Source organism: Lacerta agilis, chromosome 17 (genome assembly GCF_009819535.1).
Source record: "Lacerta agilis isolate rLacAgi1 chromosome 17, rLacAgi1.pri, whole genome shotgun sequence".
NCBI lineage: Eukaryota > Metazoa > Chordata > Lepidosauria > Squamata > Lacertidae > Lacerta > Lacerta agilis.
The window spans coordinates 25,223,561-25,243,305 of record NC_046328.1 but is presented as its reverse complement, the minus strand read 5'-3'; the positions used below and the strand labels follow the sequence as shown (position 1 = coordinate 25,243,305).

Genomic DNA, 19,745 nt, shown 5'->3' with positions numbered 1-19,745 from the left:
CTCCCCCTCCTCATTTAATTTACCCCACAACTACAACAACCCTGTGAGGTAGGTTAAGCGGAGAAGCAGTGACCGGCCCCCAAAGTCATACCCAGGGGTGAGTGGGGATTTGAACCCGCGTCTGCCAGGTCCTAGTAAGCCAGCGCTCTAACCACTATGCGTCACTGCCTCACCCTCGCTCACGGCGCCGGGCTCCCTCCCCCAGCAGCTGCAGAGAGCAGCCTCGCTTTGCTGTTTGCAGGACCTTGGTGCGCCCTTCGTGCAAAGGCTGGGCGCGTTCCCACGTGCAAAGCCTGCCTTAGGGAGGAGCAGCCGCGCCCCCTCCCCAACGAATAGCTTCTGGGGCGGGTCGCTCGTTCTCTGTGTGTGTCCCCCCACCCACTCCAGCCACGTGATGGAGCAGCAGTCCAACATGGCGCAGTCCTCCTAGGCCGCTCCATCCCAGCCCGGCGGGGAGGCAATCTGGCTTTGCAGAGCATCCCGGAGACCGGCAGGTAAGTGAGGTGGGGGGTGGGGGTGGAGGGGGCGCATCGGAGTCCCTCCCCCCCAGTGCAAAAACCCACGCCTTGCACGGTTCCCCAAACTGCCTTTCCCGCCCCTACCCCCAGGTCCGCGGCTGGGATGGAGCCACGTGCCCGGTGGGGTGGGTGGGGGTCGCCTTCTTGTGCCCTCCCCCGCCAGAGATGGACCCGAGAGCCAGGGACAATGTACCCCACCCCACCCCGTCGAGGAGAGGCAGGAGCCTTGCATCCAAGCGGCAAGGCGAGAATGGAGGACGTTGTGGTCCATCCAGATGCGGCTCCCATCACCAACATCCCTGCGCCCCGCTTGGGGCTGTAGGGCATTGGAGGCCAGCAGGCAGCACATCTGGAGGGTGACATTGGGGGGCGGGGTGTTTCCCCATCATCCCTGCTCTGCTGTTCAGAAGGTGGGGAGGGGTCTGCCTGGGTTCCACCGGCCCTGCAAACCTTGTGGGGTGCTGGACGGGTGGGGGAGAGTGGGCTTCTCTGGGGCAAGGGGAGGAAATTGGGGCACCTTTGGGAGACGCTCACTGAACTCGCCCCATGTGCTTCTCCACCAGATTGTGGTCCTAGCAGTTTAGGGTAGATCTCTTGGAAGAACCAGATATAGAACATTGCAAAATATCTCATGAACCGGTGACCGAGATCAAAATAGTCCATCTCTGTTGAATATATCTGTTTAGCAGAGATAAGCAGAACAATGCAATTTTTTAAATTATTATTGCTGCAATTGTACTGCAGTTGCTCAAAGAAGCTAAAGGTGGCATGCAAATGATTCTCCTCCTCCCCATCCTATCTTCACAACAACCCTGTGAGGTAGGTTGGGATGAGAGAGAGAGAGGCAATGACTGGCCCCAAGGTCACCTAGTGAGTTTGGTGTCTGAGCAGAAGTTTAGATCCTGGTCTCCCAGGACCTAGTCCAACAATCTAACCTCTACAACTACCAATATTCAATATCCTTATCTGTTGAATTAATCTTTTGAACAAGTAGAACAATTGGTTTATTTCATAAAATGTATACACCACTTGATTGTTTTTTTTTTTTTTTTAAAGGCACTTCAATTTACAAAAAGATGAAAAACAATAAAATTAGCAGTAAGGGGGGGGAAAGTAATGTAAGAAATTCAAAGAGTTAAAATAACAATAGACGAAAAACAAGATGTAACAACTCTCTAAACAATGGAAAATGTGCTGTGAAACAATGACTGATCTCAATAACCCAGCCAGTAAGTTGGAAGGGGGCTGTAAGTCAGTGGGCAGTACCCCTGCTTGGCATGTAGAAGGCGTCAGGTTGAATCCCCACCAGCATCTCCAAGCAGGGCTAGAAATGTCTGAAGCCCCGATGAGGCGCTGCCTGCCAGTGTTGACTAGCCTCTTCCAGCATGGTGCCATCTAGATGTGCTCAGTTGGGCTGAACACCTGGAGGGGGAGTTGTAGGCAAAAACATCTGGAGGGGGCACCAGGTTGGGCAAGGCTTGGAGGAAAAACCAGATACCTACAGATGTGGAGATGATGATGATGATGATGATGATGATGATGATAGTATTTATATGCCACCCATCTGAATGGGTTGCCCCAGCCACTCAGGGCAGCCTCCAACAAAATATTAAAAACACAGTAAAACATCAACCATTAAAATCTTCTCTGAACAGGGCTGCCTTCAGGTGCCTTCTAAAAGTCAAATAGTTGTTTATCTGTTGGACAGGGGTGGGAAATGGATGCCTCTGCATGTGAGAGGGATAAGGAAGTGCCTTTCCCTTCTGCTCTGACCCCTTTCCCTCCTCCTCGCCCTCAGGACAATTCACCCGCCATGGTGAAGATCTTTGTGGGGGGCCTGTCTCCCGTGGTGACGGCCGAGGAGCTGAGGAAGCTCTTTGAGCAGTACGGGCAGGTGAACGAGTGCGACATCCTCAAGAACTTTGCCTTCGTGCACATGGAGAAGGAGGACGAGGCCCACCAGGCCATCAGCGCCCTGCACAAGAGCGAGTTCTACGGGGCCCACCTGACGGTGGAATACGCCACCTCCAAGATCAGAAACGCCACCAAGATCTACGTGGGGAACGTCTCCGCCAAGGCCACCACCTCCCAGATCCGCCAGCTCTTCGAGAGGTTCGGCAAAGTGGTGGAGTGCGACATCGTCAAGAACTACGCCTTTGTCCACATGGCCAAGGAGAGGGAGGCGATGGACGCCATCTTGAACCTCAACGATACCCCTCTGGAGGACCAGAAAATCTTCGTCACCCTTTCCAAGAGCAACAGCTCCCTGCGGGCCGCCAAGGGGGCAGCGGCGGCGGCGGCGGCGGTGCCCACCCCGCCTCCCCCGTCTCCAAGCTACTACTTCTCCAGGGGGCGGCTGCCACCCCCGCCCCCGGCCTACACCCCCTACTGCCCCCGGGCCTGGTACGACAGGGAGTACTGCGACCGCTACTCGTACGAGCTCTACGACCGGGCCCGGGCCGCCTATGACCGGGCCTTGCCCCCTGCCCCTGCCGCCTATAGGGAAAGGAGCCCCGTGGGCAGGCGGACAGCTGCCTCCACCGCCGTCGTGGCCCAGTACGCCGACCCCTATGCGGCCGCTGCTGCTGCGGCGGCAGCTGCTGCCGCCACCGCCGCCGCCAACCAGACCTACAACCCGGCCTACAGCCAGCCAGGGTACGCAGCCGCTGCTGCCGCTGCCGCCACATACTCCCAGTACAGTATAGGAACCGCCTACAACGTGGCGGAGTACTACGAGAGGTACGCCAGCGCATACGCCGCCCAGTATGCGCAGACCTTCTGAGCACGGTGTGCCTTTTCTGGCAGTAAGTGTCTGGACGTCCTTGGTTGCTTGGGATGGGGGGTGGCGGCGGGGTGGGAGGGAGCAGGGGGTCGTGGGCAGGAGAAGGGATTGGTTCAGAAACACCCCACCTCCCGGGCTTCAGCTCTACAGTGCTGGGGAAACCCAGCCAGATGGGCGGGGTACAAATAATAAGTTGTTATATTATTATTACTATTATTATTATAGTGTGTTACCCGGATGTGGGCATTTGATTTCTGCACCCTGTCTTCTCCCAGCGCGCGAGGGGTAAGCAGGGACACCTTCTAGCCAGAAAAGAAAGAATTTGAGGAGGGTTCAATGAGGGGAAGAGCCTGGGGAGGATATTGAGGGCCAGATCAAGGCCTGGGGGGCCACAGTTGACACAAGCCCAGTATTGTCTGTCCTGGCTGTCAGCTACTGTTTAGGGCAGGCTTTGCCAAGCTGTTGCCCTCCAGATGTTGGAGGGAAGGGAAAGTTGGGAGGTTGTGGGATCAGCCCAGCAAGGTGGGCTCTCGGATAGCTGGCAGGCTGGTGTGTGTGTGTGTATGTGTGCGCACGGAGTCCGAGATCGTGCCCACCCCCATGTCTCTTTGTTTGCCTGTTCGAAATACAGTACATAGGATGCAAACCTCTGTGTATATATGATGCACACTTAATACGTCTGTGTGTATACACACACACACACATACACGCACACGCATGGATGCACCTGAATTGTGTAGATCTCTTTGCAGGCATCGCCACCGCAGTGTCTGTGAGGCCCTTTGCTGATCACACGCTGACTTTTTACTCCAGCTTCCTTCCAAGGTTGGTGATGCTGCACTTTTTTTTACCCCCTACCCTCCGTCCTTCCTGCCCTCTCGCCTTTTTCTTCCTTCACCCTCTTTCCCTCTTTTTATTTTTTTGATCCGGTCGTTACCGTTTTGTTTAAAAAAAACCTGCTTCGAAGACCCGCCGCCTGCCTCACCAACCCCCGCCTTTCGAACCCGCCGTGAGCTGAAGACGGTTTTGCTCGTAGAAACGTGCCCGCTTTTTTTGAACTCTCCTCGTGCCCGGAGCAGCGGGTGTTTGCCAACCTCCGAACTCTAGCCGGCTAATTCTTTGCTTCCCCCGTGGTGTTGCTGCCTGCCGAACCTCTGATCCCCTTGTTGCCTAGATTTCTGCCGGGCTCCTTAGCCAGGGAGCGAGGCCTCCTTTTGCTTCTGCTGTATTCCTGGGTACCGTTCTGTTCTGTTCTGTTTGTTGCCTTTGTACAATCGGTTAATGGAGCTTGTTCCTGTCGTGGCAACTCGTTTGCTTTTTTCCCTTATTTTTTAAAATGTCGATCATTAAATGGCTTTTACAGAACCTCTCGCATCTCGTCGTGAAATTACACCAGCCGTCCGACTTGGCCTCTGCCTTCGATTTCCTCCACCCCACTTTCTGCATGGTGCGGGAGGGAATTGCCCATTCTTGCTGATATCCACCGCCCGGCATCTCTACCGCATCCCCCCCCCGCCCCCCAAGTTTACTTCCTGCCTTCCCTCCCTCTGCTTCCCCTCAAGAGTGATCCTCTCTTTGGGCTCTGCCTCTCTCTTTGCCGCCACTAACTCCGTCCGTCCGTCCGTCCGTCCGTCTCGCCCGGAGATTGTCAAATCCGCAGCAAATTCTGGCTCCCATCTGTGGGGCTGACTAACGCAGCCTGGCCTGGGCATCTTGTGTTTTTTTTAAAAAAACCCTGTTTTTCCCTCCCTCCATTGACTTTCTCTTTCTGTGGACAGCTGCTTCTGGAAGGCGACCTCGGGCAGGCAGAGCCGACCCGAAGCGACTCTGCGCCACCAGCCAGCCGAGAAGAACTCGAAACTCCTGCAACCTTCGGCCTCTTGCACTCGTAGCGTAGGCGCTGGGAAGGAATGGGGTGTTTGGGCAGGGGTGAGCGAGGGGCCTGGAAAGGGTGTGGGGGGGTCTGGGTTAGGGTTCTACCATAAGATGCTTTCCACTCGCCATCCTCCCCCCAGGCGGAAAGACCACTCGAGGAGGGTGCGGGCGTGATCTGCCCCTGGGCTGGGGTGCCCGGTCTGGTTCTTTCTGCGGAGAGAGAGCTGGGGTTGTCTTGTTTAGGAGAGACAGCCAGGCTCAGACAGAGCCGTCCTGTCCTTGGGTTCCCATTTGCTCTGCCCAAAAGGGTTGGCTTTGTCTCTCTGAAAGGAAAGCAGAAGGACGGAGCCTCCGAGGTCTAAAGAAAATAGTCCCCTAGCTGCCTGGTCCCACTTGTTTGTTTTAGACCCCTCTTTGTCCTGCTGTCAGCTGACGGATCCCCCGACAGCAGAGCCAGACCTGAACTTGGGACCTCATGATGTGGGGAAGCCTATGAGGTAAGCGAACTCTTTCTCCACCCCCACCCTCCGGCTGGGGCTGAGGGAGGGGTGGTCCTTTGCGGAGCCGAAGCTGGAAGGGTGGGTGGCTAGCAGCTCTTGCAGGAGAAGCCTTCAGCTCCAAACTCCCCCCACCCCACCCCACTAGCTTGTAGGTGACCTTTCTTCGGTGTCCTCTGGGTGTGGCTTCTGGGGACCCTCAGTCATTAGAAGCTAGAGGCTAGAGACAAATGTCGGTGGATCCCTTGGGGGGACACCTCCATCCCCATCTCCTCCTCACAAAGCAATACAGTCTTCCCTCGGAAGTGGAACAGAATCCGTTCCGGGAGGTCCGTTCAACTTCCAAAACGTTCAGAAAACCAAATCGCTGCTTCTGATTGGCTGCAAGGAAGCTCCTGCAGCCAATCGGAAGCTGCAGAAGCCCCGCCGGACATTCGGGTTCCAAAAGAACGTACGCAAACCGGAACAACCACTTTCTGGGTTTGCGGCGTTCGGGAGCCAAAACGTCCAAGTTCCAGGTCATTCAATAACCAAGATACAACTGTATTTGTGCCCCCGACCCCTGCTTTCCCTCCTCCCTGGGTTCCCCCTTATCCTCCAAGTGAGGCCCTGAGCTTCACCCTTTGAGCTGTGGTACCACAAGAGGCGAGTTGCACCTCCCTGGCTTGGCTGGGGCTTGTAGGACACAGAATTATGACCCCCCCCTATGCTTGTGTGGGTTTCACTTCCTGGCATGAACTCCTGTCTGGGCAACAATGAAAGCAGGTTGGCACAAGGACCCCCAAAGAGATGGCTTTTCATCCATGTGGCCCTCGCTCCAGTTGAGACTCCAGCCGGCAGCGCATCCTAATGGTCAGAGATCCCTGGAGTTGGCCAGGTACGGAGAGCTCCCACAGGTGCTTTGAGGGAAGGAAGAGGAAGCAGAGGAAGCAGGTGACCCGAGAGGGAAAGAAGCAGGAGTTTTCCCTAGTGGTTGCTGCTTCTGCTGCTGCTGCACGGTCTTCCCACATGTAGCAGCACCGTAGGGGAATAAAGAGGATAGAGAAAAGTTTTTATCCCTCCTTTGGAAGCCATGGGCATCCCAGAAGCTGAACGTTGGAAGATTAAGGGCAAGGTCCTGAACACAGCACACAGTTAAACTTTGGAACTCCCTTCCACTGGAGGCAGTGATGACCACCAACTTGGATGGTTTTAAAAGTGAATTGGACAAATTCATAGAGGAGGAGGAGGAGGCTTCCAGTGGCTACAAGCCATGATGGCCATTAGTCTGCCTCCATGGTGGGAGGCAGCAATGGTTCTGAATACCAGTTGCTGGAAACCACAGGAGGGGAGAATTGCTCTTGAACTCATGTCCCGCTTGAGGGTTTCCCAGTGGAGGCACCTGGCTGGCCACTGTGAGAACAGGATGCTGGACTAGATGGGCCCCCTTCGGCCTGATTCAGCACGCTCTTTACTCCACTCCTTAGGAGAAAATGCTTTTAATGCGTAACTCCCAGTGATTGCAAAAAGGAAGCTGCCCAACCTGCCAGGGGGAGGGGCAGAGCAGAGGAGGCAGGTGAGCAGGGATTGGGTGGAGCAAGTGAGCTACCTGCCGGCTATGTGAAAAGTGAGAAGCTTCCACAGCCCATCTTCTCCATCCGCCGGACATTACCAGAGTTCAGGGACGCATCCTGGCCAAGAAATGAAAGCGTTTGAAGAGGGCTCGGCAAAGGGGCAGGGCTTAGGGATAATCTTGAGGGTTAGATCAGGGCCTGGAGGGCCACTTTTGACTCCTAAGCTATTCGTAGGCCCTGGGGAGTGGGCCTTGAAACCTCAAGGAGCCACCGAGGAACACCTGAGAAATTAAAACAGCTTTTAAAAATGGTGCCTGTGACTGTGTGTTTTGCTTCCTTGTCCCCTACTTCGGTTGACTGCTGGCAGTGAGAGGGGACACCCCCCACCGTGCCCCATACTTCTTTGGCCTGAAACAACTCACCCGTTTTCGTAGCACGGCGGCTGAGAATTATCTGCACTCTTGTGTTTTTCACTATTACTGTGTTTATACTCCACCTTAACCTCCACAAGGACCTCAACAAGGTGGTGTACTCTCCCATTCCTCATTTAATCTCCACAACAACCCTGTGAGGTAGATTCGGCTGAGAAGCAGTGAGCTTCGTGGCTGGGTGGGGGATTTGAACTCTAGTCTCCCAGGTCTTGGTCTGGCAGGCTTAACCACCACTGGCTCTTGTGGGGGGGGCGGGCGGGGAATAGCTGTATGTTTTCAGGGGCGGGCAGTACCTGCTGGCTGGGGCTGATGGGAGTTGTAGTCTGAGGACATCTGGGGAGGGGGATAACAGGTTGCCCTAGAGCATGCCCCCCATCATATGTGTGCCAGAAAGGAAGCACCCAAAGTACAGTCTGGAACGGGTTTTAGTTGCTGGGGCGTCACCCTAGTGATGCAGAATGCCTATCAGGCCTTCTCCCTTGAAACTGAGAAGAAGGAAACGTCAATTTGGTGGGCCTGTGTTTTTGTGGCCTCTCTCCCCTCATCGCCAGCTCCTCCAAAAAAGTTTGGACCCAAAGATGAATGCAGGCCTCAGGCCAAAAAGATCAGGCCCCCCCTCATCTAGCCTCCCCCCTGTCAAATGCAGGAACTACAACCCCAGATTCCAGGTTCCCTACCATGGGACAAGAGCCCAGTGTAGTGTGTTTGGGTGGGCAGGCGGAGCCCCAAAGCCTCACAACACTTCTCCCCCCCCCCCAAATAACCCTTCTTTGGTACGTGAAGAGGTGGGGGGAAACTGCCTCCTGATATTTTAAAAGAGCTATAATTTATAGAGCATTTTTCACTTGATAGCTCTGAAATTTGGAAGAGTGGATTTTATGATGTGATGCCAGGGAGAATTAACTGGAAGAAGAACCACCTCTTGGCTTGGATTAAGTAGATCCGTCCTATCAATGGGCCGATTCCTGCTCTCTTCCTGAACATTTGTTAAGAAATAGCTTACTGTAAAGACGTCTTAAGGATGTGACCCTCTGCACATTTTAACTTTGGAGTCTACTGATGAACTCTGTGGACCTTGTTTCTAAGTAAACACGGATCCTATTGGTCTCCGTTGCCCCCTCTTACCCGCAGATTGTTACTGTTGTTAATTATTATGATGGCCCACTCTTCACTAGCAGGTCCCAGGGCAGGTTACAAGCGAAAATTCTGAATTAAAAACAAGTTAAAACAGACGGCAATCGCAGGAACAGGCTGGGCCCTGGAACACAAAGGCCCCTTCCCCCAATTTCAGCTGTGCGTTTCACAAAATGCACTTTCTCCTCTCTCGCATTAAAGTTCCCTAGGTGGGAAGAGAACCAAAAGCTAACCGAGTTCCTGGGCAGATTCAGGCTTCAGGGCAGATTTAAAAAAAAAATCATGCAGCACATATCTGACGTATAGGAGGCAGTGATGGCCACCAATTTGGATGGCTTTAAAAGAAGATTAGACGAATTCATGGAGGAAAAGGCTATTGATGGCTATTAGGCAGGATGGCTCTGCCCTGCCTCCGGGAGGGGAGAGGGCTCTGGTGCTCAAGTCCTGCTTGCAGGTTTCCTCGAAGAAAACCACCTGTGAAGGCAATAGCTTATAAATCGCTGCAATAAGATTTGTTCCAATGACTTGGGTCAGTTGCCGACAGGAAAAAGGATGCATAACTGAAAAAGTGAACGACGTGAAACATAAATACTGGAAATCTCTATAAATTATTGGAGAAGCAAGTTTTGTACAGGGCAAGTCTTTTAAAAGAGGCCCCAGGGAACATGTGTACTCTATCCACGGGGCTTCTTTTAAAGGACTCGCCCTGTATAAGCCTGTGAAAATGACAAGGAGAAGTTTAATTCATTGAGAAGCAAGTTTTAAAACGTGGAAAGCTCCTGGGGGGATAAAATTTTGTTGGAACAAATCTTATTGCTGTAATTTATAAGCTACTGCCTGCATGAGGTGTTTTCTCTCCCCCCCCCCCCAAACTCACACATGCAGTTCCTGAGTTTGATGGAGCTTTCCTAGAAGAGGAGGAGGAGGAGGAGTTTGGATTTGATATCCCGCTTTATCACTACCCAAAGGAGTCTCAAAGCGGCTCACATTCTCCTTTCCCTTCCTCCCCCACAACAAACACTCTGTGAGGTGAGTGGGGCTGAGAGACTTCAGAGAAGTGTGACTAGCCCAAGGTCACCCAGCAGCTGCATGTGGAGGAGCGGGGATGCGAACCTGGTTCACCAGATTACGAGTCCACTGCTCTTAACCACTACACCACACTGGCTCTCAATAGAAGAGGCACCAGGTTGGCCACTGAGAGAAAAGAATGATGGACAAGGGAGGCCATCGGCCTGATCCAGCAGGTTCTATGTTCATCCAAGCGCAGTGAGAATAAATCGAGACACACAGGTGGAAAGAAGATTTACAAACATGTATTGTTTTTACAGTGTGGCCTGAGTTCCCAACAAAAGTGAGGAAGGGTTCGGGTGAAGTCAAGGGGCTGGATCTGTTCTGGGCGGCTTATGCCAGAGTGAGGCTGTGGGTCACCGAGGAAGCAAACGGCCATTCTGCTCCCAAGCTGACGCACGGCCACCGCGGGTGGAGTGGGGGGTTTGGAAGCCCCACTCACAGCTGTAGATGCTTCAGGTGCAGCTGGAAGATTTCCTCGGCCCTCTGGAGGTACTCTGCCGTCTTCTTCTTCACAGCCTCCCTGCGGGCTGCGTCGGGGTCCCCTGAAAGAAGGGAGGAGCGGGTCTTGGCTGATGGCTACAACCCTCAAGGCAAACAAAAGAGTGGGAGGGCAGTGGCTTAGCAGTTAGAGCAACCTGCCTTGCATTGCAGAAGGCCTGAAGCCCAACAAAGGAGAGTAACAGGGCAGATAAAATTTAAGTACAGTGGTACCTCGCAAGACGAATGCCTTGCGCAATGAAAAACTCGCTAGAGGAAAGGGTTTTGCGATTTTTTAGGTGACTCGCAAGACGAAAATTTCAATACATTCCTATGGGAATTAAATTTCAATGCATTCCTGTGGGAATTAAATTTCAATACATTCCTATGGGAAACCGTGCTTCGCAAGACGAATTTTTCGCAATATGAAACAACTCGCAGAACGAATTAATTTCGTCTTGCGAGGCACCACTGTACGTAGTTAAACCTCTGGAACTCATGCCTGCAGCAGGCAGTGATAACTATGGCTGGGCAACATCTGGTTTTCATCATCGCGATAAATCGCCGGCTAAGCATTGCAATATACCGATATATCACAATGTCTGAAATAAGGTTGGAGTTATGTGTTAGGCTTGCTCCACGTCCCGTCCCGCCCCCATTCCCCGCTGCATTGTGATATTTGCACTGTGCACACACACGTCGTGATTCGTGATAAATTGGCATGTCAAAAATTATGAAACCGTTTATCCCCCTATTTTTGAGGTTTCTTCTTGCAATCAACCGGTATATAAATCTAAAGAAAGAAAGAAAGAAAGAAAGGAGATTAAAGTGGGGGGGGGGCAGGATTGCTTCAACAGACCCTGGAAAAGGCAAAGTTTACAGCCACGTTTACTTGGAAGCAAGCCTCAGCAAGTTGAAATGGGCTGACTTCCTAGAAGCCACATGGACTCGTGGATCTTGACTCTTGGAGACAGGCCCTCCACATGGGGATAAGCCAGGGGGAGGGGAGCTGGAATATTATTTGGGGACTAGGCATTGCCCGTTACCTTGCAGTCCCTGCAGCAAGAGGTCAACACCGCTGCGGTAGCCACAGAAAGCCTCCTTGTAGTCTTTGGCAGCTTCACTCTCCAAGGCTTGCCTGATGCGCTCTGTGGCCGACGTCAGGTAAGCGCCTGGGTCCGATGCAGCAGCTTCTTCCTGGGCTACCTGGCCCGCTCCTGCGTTGGGGACAGAAAGCGCTGCTCCATGTCCTGAGGCAGCGAGAGCAGCCAGCTCTTCCTCGTGGGAGAGGCTGGCTTCACCGGGGTCTGGACAGAACCAAGAAAAACATTATTTATCTATTAACTTATAAAAACATTTGCACACTGCTGCAGTTTTATAATTATTATTATTATTAAATCACAACAGCTTACAGCAATTAAAAAACCGCACAGTGGACGCTCTGGTTACGGAGGCACGTCCGCAACCTGCAGCATTCATATCCCGCAGCACTGTGTCTGCACACACGTGTGACACAATTTGGCGCTTCTGTGCATGAGCGAGTGCCGAAACCTGGAAGTAACCCGTTCCAGTACTTCTGGGTTCGGCGCAGAGCGCAACCCAAAAGGACGTAACCCGCAGCAGCCGTAACATGAGGTATGACTACAATGAAACCATTAAAAAGTTAAAAAGACCTCAATGAACCATTGCAGAATGATGCGCTCTTAATTGCCTACATGGATAACGGCGGAATAGAAAAGTTTTCAGCAGGCATTTAAAAATTGACACAAAAAGCGCCTGCTGAATCTGCAGTGGCAGAGAGTTCCACAGGACCGGGCCAACAACACTGAAGGCTCAGGTTCTTGTCAAATGAGCCTTGGTACAACAATGAGTAAACAAACAAACAAAACCCTGTGTTGCAAAATGTGAGTCAGCAATATCAAAAGCGACACGATGACCAGAAACAAATACAATATGAAAAACTTTGTGGAATGATTCAAAACATCAAAACTAACAAACTGAAGTCTCTGAAAGTCCTTTAATGAATCACAGTGCCAGACTCTAGCCGGCGGAGAACAAGCTGTGAAGCTTTGTATAATCAGCAAATGCCCAATTCTGATGTCCAACTCTGAACAGTGTTTCCGGATAACAACTACTGTTTCGTTGAATTCTTCATCAGCGAATTAGTTCAACGCTCATTAGTAAAAAGATATGTAATTTCTTCATTAACCAATCTTTTCTTTCGAATAGATATAATATACATGAAAATGAAAAATACTCTGGAACAGCGCTCATGCAATTATGTAGCCAGTGACTATAAAATTGCATGAGCACTGTTCCAGAGTATTAACCAAAGATTGGTTAATGAAGAAATTGCATATCTTTCTACTAAAGAGTGTTGAATAATTATCCGATGAAGAATTCAACGAAACAGTAGTTGTTATCCAGAAACACTGTTCAGAGTTGGACATCAGAATTGGGCATTTGCTGATTATCTAAAGCTTCACAGCTTGTTCTCCGCTGGGCATTTGAGCCCACCTACCTTTCTTTGAGAAGGGATCAAACAGGGCTAACTCCTGGAGCGACAAGGGGCCGCGGGAGGGCGACCCCAGACCCTTCTCTCCTTCCTCCTCCTCTTCGTCGCCGCCAAAGGCAAAGAGGGCATCCAGGGCCTCGTCGCCACACTTTGCGGGCGAGGAGGGCCACCCTGCGGAGGGGACACTGATCAGTGCAAGGCATCGATAACCCCCAACCCAGAAAATGCCTAGAGTGACAAGGCTTTGCAATGGCCCACTCAGCACTCGGACTCAAATAGGCTACATCATCATAATGATGTTGATGATGATGATGATAATAATAATAATAATAATAATAATTTATTTATACCCCGCCCTTCCTGGTTTAAAAACCGGGCTCAGGGCAGCTAACAGGAAATATAAAACACTGATTAGAATGCGACTTAAAAACAGCATAAAATACAACATAAAATGCAGAATCAGTATCAATAAAATTCAGGGGTCATTTGGGGGGGGGGAAGGAAACCCCAGTCAGTAGACATCAAATGATCACCAGGGCTAACTGGCCAAGTTGGTCCTACTAGGGCCAGTAAGGAGACCAGGAAGAATTTAAATGTGGGGTCCCAGAAAGGGTTTCTTCATAGAAGAGGAAAGGGAAAAGGGAATAGAGGGTCAGGCTACAGAGGTGGTCCTGGCCAGACAGGAGGAAGGAACGGCGCACTCTGGACATGCGCAGGGCCTTTAGGATCTTCCACAGGTGCACAGCGAAAGTGCGCCAGTCAGAGGTCAGATTGTTTCCCCTCCTATCCAGTTCCAAGGGGCACAAGGACCCCCCCCCCCAGTATCATTGTAATGACTCACCTTCATGAGTCCTTACAAGCTAAGCCTTAGCGGAGGCCTGCTTTGGGAGGTGAACACCATAAAAGGTACAGCCTGCAGCGGCTCGCATGCAATCTGGAAACTGCTGAGATACAGGTGAAGCTCAAAAAATTAGAATATCGTGGAAAGGTTCATTTCTTTCAGTAATTCAACTTAAAAGGTGAAACTAATATATGAGATAGACTCATGACATGCAAAGCGAGAGATGTCAAGCCTAAATGGACATAAATGGACTTTCCCGCGATATTCTATTTTTTCGAGTTTCACCTGTACAACCCATATAAGGTTGTGGCCCTCAGGCTGTTAATAGGTTCAGCTGTTTTAAACCCAGCAGCACCCCCCCATCATTGCAAGGGCCCCCATTGCTCCCTCTGGGGGTGAGGAGAGGGAGAAGGGATGGGAAAAGAAGAAGAAATATCTCCTAGTTGTCCCACCCTTCTCTTCTCTCCAAAAAGACATACCCTTATCATGGTCTCTGCTCAAGGAAGGAAAAAAATTAAAGACCACGCCTGAGCATGTACAGAGTGCCTTTCTCCCCACGAGGAAAACAGAACGCAAACCAGATCCACAACTTGTCTTGTTTTATTCCCGAAGCTCTAGAAGGCTGTACCTTCTTCCTCTGTTCGGGGCTGCAGGGCACCGAACTCCTCGCTCGCTGCCTCCGGAGCAACATCAGCGTCCTGCTGCTCCAAATCCAGGCATCCCTGTTTGGAGTCCAGGAGCACCTGCTCATCCACAGACCCCAGAGCATCCTCCGCTGGCTCCACTCCTTCCGAGGATGGCGGGACTGGGATCAGAGGCGGGGGCAGAGAGGGCAGGTTGTGGTTCTCCAGAGGTCTCCTCCCCTCCCCACTCTGAAAAACAGAAGCAGCAGAGAGTGGGTCCAAATGTCGGTTGGGCAGGGGGCGGGGGTTCCTTTATTTGAGGACCAGGGCAAAACTTCAGGCAAGGACCCAGTGCCACTTTTGCAACCAAGGAGGGGCCCAGGAAACACAACTCCAAAGATGGCTTTCCCATTTTTGGAGTGGTAGTGGCAGTGGGCAGGGAGACCACTTGGAAATTGCTGTGGGGTTGTGTCTGTGTGTGTGTGTGTCTTGGTGGGCCCATTAACTATGTGTTTCCTTATTCACGGAGCACAGAGGCAGGCATGGCCACAAACCTGAAGCACCTTGGGAGGAAAAAGGTGGGATATAGTAAGTAAGTACGTAAAATCTTTATTACGGTCAAGGACCAGAAAGGTGGGATATAAATAAATAGATGCAATAAATAAATAAAACCTGCCCGGCCAAAAATACCCGAAAGAACTCCTTCAGCTGAGGGCTGTTGTTCAAGGCTGGGATGTCCACAGTGAAGCGTAGCATGACCTCAGCTGCTTTCCGCCGCTCCTCAATCACCTCAGGCTCAAATCGGCCTGCAAAGAAGAGGAACAGATTCAAGTCATGTGCGTGAGGGGATCAGAACACACACACACCACACACACACCCCTCCGCTCTCGTGTACCAGCGACAACGACCCTGAAGCAATGCACAAGAGGCCTCCGTTTTTCAGGCTTAGCAAAAATTCACCAGAACCCAAAACTTTCAGCTGCAGACCCTCAAAAATGAAATCTGGTGGGGCTGAACGATGGGAGATTTGGGGTAGATAAAATGAGGAACACTTTCACACAGTTTAGCTGTGGAATTTGCTACCACAAGATATTGTGATCCCCCCCCCAACACAATTTAAATGGTTTTAAAAAGCAAATTACTGGGAATCACAAGTTCAGGTCATAGACTGGGGCAACCTAGTCAGATGGGTAAGGTACAAGTAATTTATTATTATCCTCATCACTACTGTATTAGCCTCTGGAGCAGAAGGAAGCAAGTTTCCATGTCACAGCCCTTTAGACACCTTCAAATATCTGAAGGGCTGACACATGGAAGATGGAACAAGCTTGTTTTCTGCTTCTCCAGAGCGGAGGACCCGAACCAATGGATTAAAATGGCAAGAAAAAAGAGATCCCGGCTAAACTAAACATTAGGAAGAACTTTCCGAGGGTAGGAGCTGTTCTGACAGTGGAACGGACTCCCTCAGAAGCTTCTTCTTCATTGGAGGTTTTTAAAGTGAGTTTGGGCAGCCATTTGCCAGAGATTCTTTAGCTGGGGTTGGATGACACTGGGCGGCGGCGGGGGGGGGGGGGGTGACCCTTCCGATTCCATGTTTCCAATTCCATGTTTCGCTCGGCTCCTGCTCAGGGGCTTCCCAGAAGGGGCATCTGGCTGGCCCCCCGTGGGGACGGGATATCAGATCAGATGTGCCCCCCTTTTGGCTCGACCCAGCAGCTGCCCATCTCCCACCCAGCCGGAGACCCTCACCAAAGACTTGAGCCTTGGGGAAGGGGGGGAAATCCTCCAGTCGACGGAAGAGGTTGCGATGCGTGTACGCCAGGTCCCCGTGCAGCTTCTTGAAGTCACTGTACCGTTTCCAGACCACAATCTGTAGGAAGGAAGAGGCATGAGGACCATGCCTGGAGAGCCCTCTCTCCTGTGGAAGATCTACAAAGCTGCCTCAGAGTCAGACCAATGGCCCACCTAAAGTTAAAGGTAAAGGGACCCCTGACCATTAGGTCCAGTCGTGTCCAACTCTGGGGTTGTGGCGCTCATCTCGCGTTACTGGCCAAGGGAGCCGGCGTACAGCTTCCGGGTCATGTGGCCAGCATGACAAAGCCACTTCTGGCGAACCAGAGCAGCGCATGGAAACGCCATTTACCTTCCCGCCAGAGCGGTACCTATTTATCTACTTGCACTTTGACGTGCTTTCGAACTGCTAGGTTGGCAGGAGCAGGGACTGAGCAACGGGAGCTCACCCCGTCGCGGGGATTCGAACCGCCGACCTTCTGATCGGCGAGCCCTAGGCTCTGTGGTTTAACCCACAGTGCCACCCGTGTCCCGTAATGGCCCACCTACTGCAGCTAAATACTGCCTACACCAGTAGTTCCCAAACTCCTCCCTGGTGCTCTCTATCCTATCCATCAAAAAGCACTGCTCAGAATAGCACTTTGCATGAGCCACTGAGAACAAAATCCCAAACGGCAACCATTAATTTACATTTGTTCGAAATCCAGTTAAACATCACTTTCTTTTAATTAACTCAACAGGACTGAGGAACCTGACCCAAGTCTGTGTGCCACCAGCACTAAGGCCTCCTAGCATCACCCTAGGTAATCCCATTGCCCCCGAGTACCACCTGCTTTGTGAAACTTTGTCTTGAGCTCCTTGGAGGCTTGACAGGGTAGCAACAAAATGGATAACATTTTTGAAGTGGCTGGCAATGCCCACACACACACCCCGCCTGGGTCACCCAGCAAGGACCTACCTCCTTGACATCTTCTGGGTTCACCTTTGAGACAAACTGGAAAGGGGACAAAAAGTGAGATTTTGAGCATGAGCAAGGGATTTGCAGCCAGCAAGGGGTACACGTGTGTGTGTGTGTGTGTGTGTTCTTTTCCTCCTGCACCAAGAAAGGTGGGGTTTCCTTGGGGCATCTTCCTTGGGGTGGAGTGTGCGCTGCGATCTCTATGCTCTCCAGAAAACTGGCGGGAAATATTTTTAAGTGATAAATCAAACCAGGCATATAGGAAAGAAAAAGCCTCGCTGAAGCAGAGCCAGCATGGCTTTTGCATGGGTAAGACCTGTTTCACGCACCTATTGGGAGTTCTTTGAGAGGGACAACAAGCATCTCGATTCAGGCGCATCTGTATTTGACATAGTGTATTTGGGACTTTCGAAAACCTTCTGATAAGGTACCTCACAAAAGACTTCTGAGGAAGCTTAGCAGTCAAGGAATAAGAGGCTTGAATCAGGTTTCTCTCTGGGGCATCTGGTTGGCCACTGTGAGAACAGGATGCTGGGCTAGATGGGTCCCCCCCCCCAACCTGATCCAGTAAGCTTTTCTCATGTTCTCCCAACAGGCTTCCCCTACTCCCTGTTTTAGGGGGCCCTGGTATCCAAATATCTCTGTCATTACTGAGACACAGCTGAACCCCCAAGGGCAGAGCAGAGAGCAGGGTGTGGGCACAAATGCCAGAGCTGAGGCCCACTCTGGGCCAGAAGGCAGTCCTTATTATTTCCACGTTAAGGAGAGAGGATGGGAGCTGTTATCCTGCCTGGATGTACTCAAGAGTTCAATGAAACTTACAGGGATGCATGCAGGATTGCAGCCATGTAGCCTGCAGTAGCGCTACCTTATACCAAATATACCAAGTCAGACCAACTCAGTACTGCCGACGCTGACTGGCAGCTGCAGCTCTTTGGGATTTCAAGCCAGCAAGCAGGGCTCTCTCCCAGACCTACCTGGAGGTGCCCCTGCAGATTGAACCTGGGATGCTTCGCTTGCAAGGCGGCCACTTTTTCACCGCGCCACGGCCCTTCCTGTGTGTCTACTCAGATGTAAGCCCCACTGAGCTCAGTTGGGTTTACTTCCAGGTAAGGGGAGAACGATAAGCTTCTGCAAGGGAAAGTAGCCCACCCTAAGCTAGAAGCCACCGCCCCTTTGCCCGAGCGTGCTCTGAGCTTGCACTCTGCACATGCACAGAGGCTCGACGTCCGGCGATCAGGTGCAGCGGATTCAAATCCCTCCAGCTGAGCATCTAGGCGTCTCCCCAGGTGCGGGGTCCCCCCCCTCCCTGCAGCAGCCCCTTCCTCACCTTGGCAGTCACTTTGTACTCGGTGTAGCCCTTGGGGTGGCTGCGGGGCTCGGTCACCGTGTAGTGCCGCTGGTACTCCTCCTTCACCCGGCGGGACATCCTGCCGCCCCTCCGGGCGCTGCGGCCCCTTTAAATCCAGGACCGCCGGGCTGGGCGGCTCCTGCCCTCCTTTCGCTCTGGCGCCCGGACTCCCCCCGCAGAGCGCATGCGCGGCCCGTTGGTCGCTCCCATTGCCTAATACTCCAGGGACGAGGGAGCGTCTTCCAAGTGCAAGCCCGGATAGCGCGCGTCAGGGCTCCTCTGCGAAGTGCCCGACGCGCATTGCGTCCTGCTGCAAGACTAAGGGAGCAGAATAGGGTGGGGCTCACTGGGCCTGCAGTTTATGCTGGACAAGTTTTGCATAGTAAGCCTGGAGTGGGCAGTCAAACCGGTGAGAAGGGAGCTCCATCTGTCTTTCCAAGGGGACCACGTTTGCAGGAGGCTGGGGCGCCTGAGGTTTAAGGAGGACCAGCTTAAATTGCTTCTTTAATGAGAAATAGAGCGGTTTGGTTGTTGTTTTTTGGTCCTTCCCCTGGATTTCCAGACCATCCCTCCCTCTCTTATCACATTCATCTCCCCTGTCCTGTCCTTTACTGTCTTATTTTTATTTACCTTGTTATTTAACAAAATGTTATATACCACTAGTAAATCTCTTTTAACGGTATACAATAAATACTCAAAATTATCAATTTTGTCGTTCAGTCGTGTCCGACTCTTCGTGACCCCATGGACCAGAGCACGTCAGGCACCCCTATCCTCCACTGCCTCCCGCAGTTTGGCCAAACTCATGCCAGTCGCTTCGAGAACACTGCCCAACCATCTCATCCTCTGTCGTCCCCTTCTCCTTGTGCCCTCCATCTTTCCCAACATCAGGGTCTTTTCCAGGGAAATTCCAAATTATCAATAATAGTAGTTTAATAACTTAAAAATAATCAAAAGCAACATGTCAGCATCTAGATATCTGGATGAGCCTCTAAAAGAAGGAGTAGGGGTGGGCGCAAGTTGGGAGAACTTAAGATAGGCTTGCCTAAATTAAAATGTTTTCCGCCTGCACCCAAAAAGAGGACAGTGAAGACGCTTGCTTGCCTGATGTCCGTAGGCAGGAAAATGTAAGCTGCCGCACTAAGACGGATCATTTGCAATCATTTTTGTTGTTGCTGCTGTTAGAAAATGTTCCAGGGTGCGGCAGTGGTTTCAGGTTGAGGGGGGAAAGCTCACAACAGTCTTTGGCAACCACAGGGTGAAAAGGCAGCTTACTGCTGCTAGTACTAATCTACTCTTGCTGTGCCTGACATCTTGGTGAGGACTGC

General features: G+C 51.8%; 2 protein-coding genes across 7 annotated transcripts; one reads left to right on the top strand and one right to left on the bottom strand.

Moving 5' to 3' along the window:
- The first annotated feature begins 363 nt into the window (after nucleotides 1-363).
- On the top strand, nucleotides 364-5,174 carry LOC117038820 (RNA-binding protein 4-like). Of its 6 annotated transcripts, none has more exons than XM_033135760.1 (4): nucleotides 364-494; nucleotides 2,317-3,257; nucleotides 4,041-4,125; nucleotides 5,079-5,174. In XM_033135760.1, exons 2-3 carry the CDS (start codon nucleotides 2,332-2,334, stop codon nucleotides 4,087-4,089), a joined length of 975 nt encoding a protein of 324 aa, XP_032991651.1. In that variant the 5' UTR covers nucleotides 364-494; nucleotides 2,317-2,331; the 3' UTR covers nucleotides 4,090-4,125; nucleotides 5,079-5,174. The 6 variants fall into 6 exon arrangements, with proteins under 6 accessions (XP_032991651.1, XP_032991655.1, XP_032991654.1 ...); XM_033135764.1 differs by having other exon boundaries at nucleotides 4,053-4,125; nucleotides 5,079-5,173; XM_033135763.1 differs by lacking the exon at nucleotides 5,079-5,174 and having other exon boundaries at nucleotides 4,053-4,665.
- A 4,909-nt stretch (nucleotides 5,175-10,083) lies between these two features.
- Nucleotides 10,084-18,610, bottom strand: SNX15 (sorting nexin 15). Its single transcript, XM_033135931.1, has 8 exons — nucleotides 18,397-18,610; nucleotides 17,067-17,102; nucleotides 16,067-16,187; nucleotides 15,008-15,123; nucleotides 14,323-14,566; nucleotides 12,860-13,024; nucleotides 11,385-11,645; nucleotides 10,084-10,403 (listed from the first exon to the last, which is right to left on the bottom strand). The coding sequence occupies exons 1-8, from the start codon at nucleotides 18,493-18,495 to the stop codon at nucleotides 10,297-10,299; spliced, it is 1,149 nt and encodes a 382-aa protein (XP_032991822.1). The 5' UTR covers nucleotides 18,496-18,610; the 3' UTR covers nucleotides 10,084-10,296.
- Nucleotides 18,611-19,745: the final 1,135 nt, after the last annotated feature.